The sequence below is a fragment of the Triticum aestivum genome, chromosome 4A (genome assembly GCF_018294505.1).
Source record: "Triticum aestivum cultivar Chinese Spring chromosome 4A, IWGSC CS RefSeq v2.1, whole genome shotgun sequence".
NCBI lineage: Eukaryota > Viridiplantae > Streptophyta > Magnoliopsida > Poales > Poaceae > Triticum > Triticum aestivum.
In genome coordinates, this window is record NC_057803.1 from 82,368,348 (window position 1) to 82,372,208 (window position 3,861).

The following is a 3,861-nucleotide window of genomic DNA, read 5'->3' on the forward strand; positions in this document are numbered from 1 at the left end:
TGCCGATGTCCAGATTTATGGTGTCCTCCCTCCCCAACCTGCCGTGCCGACCGCTCTTAATGTGCCGCTCCAAAAACTCATGATACGTACGAGCATTTGCGCCCCAGTGATTATGAGGACGGACGAGCTAGAGCTAGAGCTCGCGCGGCTGCGGGAGAAGCTGACAGACGTAGCATGGCGACGCAAAACCTTTTACTACTTTTCTGCCTCCAGAACCCAGGGAGCCGAGGGAGGGATGGCTGGCGCGCGTCTCATCACAATGTCACAAATGGAAAATCTGAGCTTCAAAAAGGAAAACAAATGGAGAATCTGAGAGCAGGAGGGGATAAATCGAGAGAGAGGGGGGAGATGGTCCAGACGGAGGCGGGCGGCATTAAACGCACCAACGACCCGAACTGACCGGCATTCATGCCCCGCGTCGTCCTGCCTGCCTGCCTCAGCTCCCCTCCCCGTGAAGTAGACTGCGAAAAAAGACGTCGTCGCACGTACACGTACACGTACAGTACAGACGCAGGCGAGGCAACCAACACCGCACCGCAGCCGCCCGCACCACCGCGAGGCAAAAGCAGCCACCATCCCTGCGCTAGCGTCCGACCGCCGCAAGTCCCAGCCCAACAAAAGGTCGCTGTTGTTCGTAGACGGAGCTCGATCCGCAGCCATGGTGTCGTCCCCGTCCCCTTCCCCTCCTACCTTCACTTCTGCGGTGAGCTCGCGTTGCTTCTACCTTTTCTCCTTGCGATGTGTGTATGTTGCTTGTGAGCTTGTGAGCTGCAATGCTAAGCTGTAATCGTCAGGTGTCCGAGACCAAGCGGCATGGTGGTGTCCCGACGACGGCCTCGGAGAAGCTGGACCAGAAGTACGCCCACTCCGCGACGCCGCTGCACGGCCACGGCCACGGCGGCGGCGGCGGTGCCAAGAAGACGCCGCGGCGGGGGAGGAGCGAGGGCGGCGCCGCCGACTCGGCCGCGTATGTCGCGGCGGTGTCCTGCTCCGACTGCCGCTTCAAGCAGCGCGCCCTGGCGCCGGCGTCGCCGGGAGCCGTCATCCGCTCGCTGTTCGTGTCCCTCACCCGACGCTCCACTCCGCGCTCCTCGCCGTCTCCCACGTCGGCCTCGGAGGGTGATGGGGGTGAGGGCGAGCAGTGGCGCCTGGCCGCGGCCGACCTCTCGCGGCGGCTCGCCGCGGCCACGCGGACGCGGGACGACGCGGTGGAGGAGACCTCCCGACTGAAGCAGTCCCTCGCGGAGCTGGAGCTCAAGCTGGCGCGCCTCGAGGCCCGCGTGCTCCCCACGCCGGCCGCCGCCGTCTTCCCCGTCGAGTCCTTCCTCCGCGCCGTCTCCACGGCGCGCGCCACCGTGCGGAACCTCACGCGCGCGCTCTCCACGCACCTGCGCAGCCCCGCGAGCCCCGGCCCCAACCTCGAGAGCTTCCTCAACCGCGCCTTCCACGCGGACTTCGAGCTGGACACCGAGGGCGACGTCCACACGGCGGACCCGGCGGGCCGGTGCGAGGCCAACCTCGCGGCGTACCACGCCGTGGCGGCGCTGACCTGGGAGGAGGTGCTCGTCCACGGGACGAAGCACTACAGCGACGGGCTGAGCCGGTTCTGCGACGCCAAGATGAGCGAGGTGGTGTCCTCCCTCGGGTGGGCGCGCGCGCGGCCCTGGCCGGAGCCGCTGCTGCAGGCCTTCTTCCTGGCGGCCAAGGGCGTGTGGGGGGTGCGCCTGCTGGCGCGGTCCGTGCACCCGCCGCTGCCCGTCGTGCGCGTGGACCGCGGCGCGCGCTTCGACTCGCGGTTCATGGAGGACGCCGCGGCCTCGCGCGCCGGGCGGCTGGAGCCGGCCAGCGTGAAGATGATGGTGGCGCCGGGGTTCCACGTGTACGTCGCCGGCGCCGGCGTGGTCAAGTGCAAGGTCGTGTGCTTCTACAACAACGGCCGCGCCGGCGGCCACATGGGTGGCGGGAGCAGCGGCAACGGCGGCGAGGGGTTGGGCGGTAGCTGTAGCGATATGAATGGTGGTGGTACGGATGCGGTGAAGAGCTGTCAGAGTAGCAGAGTATAGTCAAAAAAAGACACGAGGATGGTTATTTGTGTGGTAAAAACAGGACTTGCATTCAATTGATGTGTGAATATGGGGTGTTAATTCCGCTCTCGAACAGCATTTCTGCGCTCAGCGTGAGATGAAGTGATCATCTTTGGTTGCGGCACACTTCACCGTCATGGCGGCACGGCAGTCGCGCATGCCCGAGACAAATTCGGAAAATTGGTGATTGGACCTTCCAACGATCTTGACTGGCCATGCGGGTGCTCCTTTCAGAGGAAACGATGCCATGTCACCGGATCCTCGGAGGTGAGGCCAACTCCAATACAAGGACGCATCGTCCGTTTGGATCCGCGCAAACAAAATACACGGGCCAACGTCAACACAAACGGACGGATGTTCGTACTCATTTTTCAACATAAATTGGTTGAGTTTGCGTCTGCGCAGACACCTTCGCCTTGCAAGAGTAATGCTAGAGATACATATATTTACATAGGATTTACAAGGAGATGAATTTTGATTGGAAATTAAGAAGGAGATATATTTACATAAGACACCCCTGAGTTTCTGGGTGGACCCTTTCTCCCTCTTAATCTCCAATCAAAATTCATCTGCTTGTAAATCATATGTAAATCTACGTATCTCTAGCATTACTCTTCCCTTGTCCTTCCTTGAACCGCCTATCTGTGGCACAACAACGTCATTCCCTCCACTCTCTACCAAAACACCCTCGGCCTCCCGCCATGGCCGACGCGCCCAATCCCGCAACTGCTCCCTTCCGGCCCCGTCGTGTTTGCCCATGTCGTGGGCCCGAAGAAGCCAAAGGTGAGCACCCCGGAGGATACGGTCATCCAGACGGCGAAGAGGGTTGGCCGGAGGAGGAAGGACAAGGTGGAAAAAGAAGCCGCCGCCACAGATGCTCAGGCCCCACCACTGCGGAGAGCGAGGCCCTCGTCACCAAGGCCGTGTAGTAGGCCATCCTCTTGCTGGGGTACCGCGAGCCGTCCCTTCTCGCCGCCGCCGCTATGGCGGCCAACACGAGATCGGCGGCGACCTGCCCGCCCCGGATTCCGAGGTCGCCGCATGTGTCCATAACGCCGATGACATATGGGTTCCTCCCAAACATGTCTCGGCCACATCCCCTTCTCCACGTCGTCACGGGACGGCTCGCCGAAAATTGGTGACTATGTGTCGGTCGTCCCCGTGGTGCCCCCTATTGATCTCAATGCCATACTTGTCACCAGCGAGTCCGCCAGAACGCAAAGGAAGCACCTGGGGTGGTTTCCCCGACAAATTTACCCGATGCCCGCAACTTGTTGACGAAACGCCCACCCCGGCGTCGGCCAATCTGAGGTGCTACGAGGAAGTCTTGGAGGAGATGATCAATGAGGTTGGTCAAGGTTATAACGACGACGAGACTAAAGATGCCGCCGGCAAAGATCACGACCAAGGTACCCAAGGCCAAGACAATCACGAGCAATACAATGATGGCCAAGACACCGATGGCGAAGATGGTGGACATCGACGGAGAGCCATTTGTCGGTGTCAAAACCGGCGGATCTCGGGTAGGGGGTCCCGAACTGTGCGTCTAAGATGGATGGTAACAGGAGGCGGGGGACACAATGTTTACCCAGGTTCGGGCCCTCTCGATGGAGGTAATACCCTACTTCCTGCTTGATTGATCTTGATGATATGAGTATTACAAGAGTTGATCTACCACAAGATCGTAGAGGCTAAACCCTAGAAGCTAGCATATGATTATGATTGTTGTCGTCCTATGGACTAAACCCTCCGATTTATATAGACACCAGAGGGGGCT

At 60.6% G+C, this 3,861-nt stretch overlaps 1 protein-coding gene across 1 annotated transcript; it reads left to right on the forward strand.

Moving 5' to 3' along the window:
• The first annotated feature begins 293 nt into the window (after positions 1-293).
• On the forward strand, positions 294-2,153 carry LOC123085278 (IRK-interacting protein). Its single transcript, XM_044506899.1, has 2 exons — positions 294-703; positions 795-2,153. Exons 1-2 carry the CDS (start codon positions 659-661, stop codon positions 2,061-2,063), a joined length of 1,314 nt encoding a protein of 437 aa, XP_044362834.1. The 5' UTR covers positions 294-658; the 3' UTR covers positions 2,064-2,153.
• The last annotated feature ends 1,708 nt before the right edge of the window (positions 2,154-3,861 follow it).

Bases quoted from the DNA above. Each gene is read 5' to 3' on its own strand.
- LOC123085278 (XM_044506899.1), top strand. From the start codon at position 659: ATGGTGTCGTCCCCGTCCCCTTCCCCTCCTACCTTCACTTCTGCG. The intron at 704-794 runs GTGAGCTCGCGT...TGTAATCGTCAG, and splicing joins CTCCTACCTTCACTTCTGCG to GTGTCCGAGACCAAGCGGCA.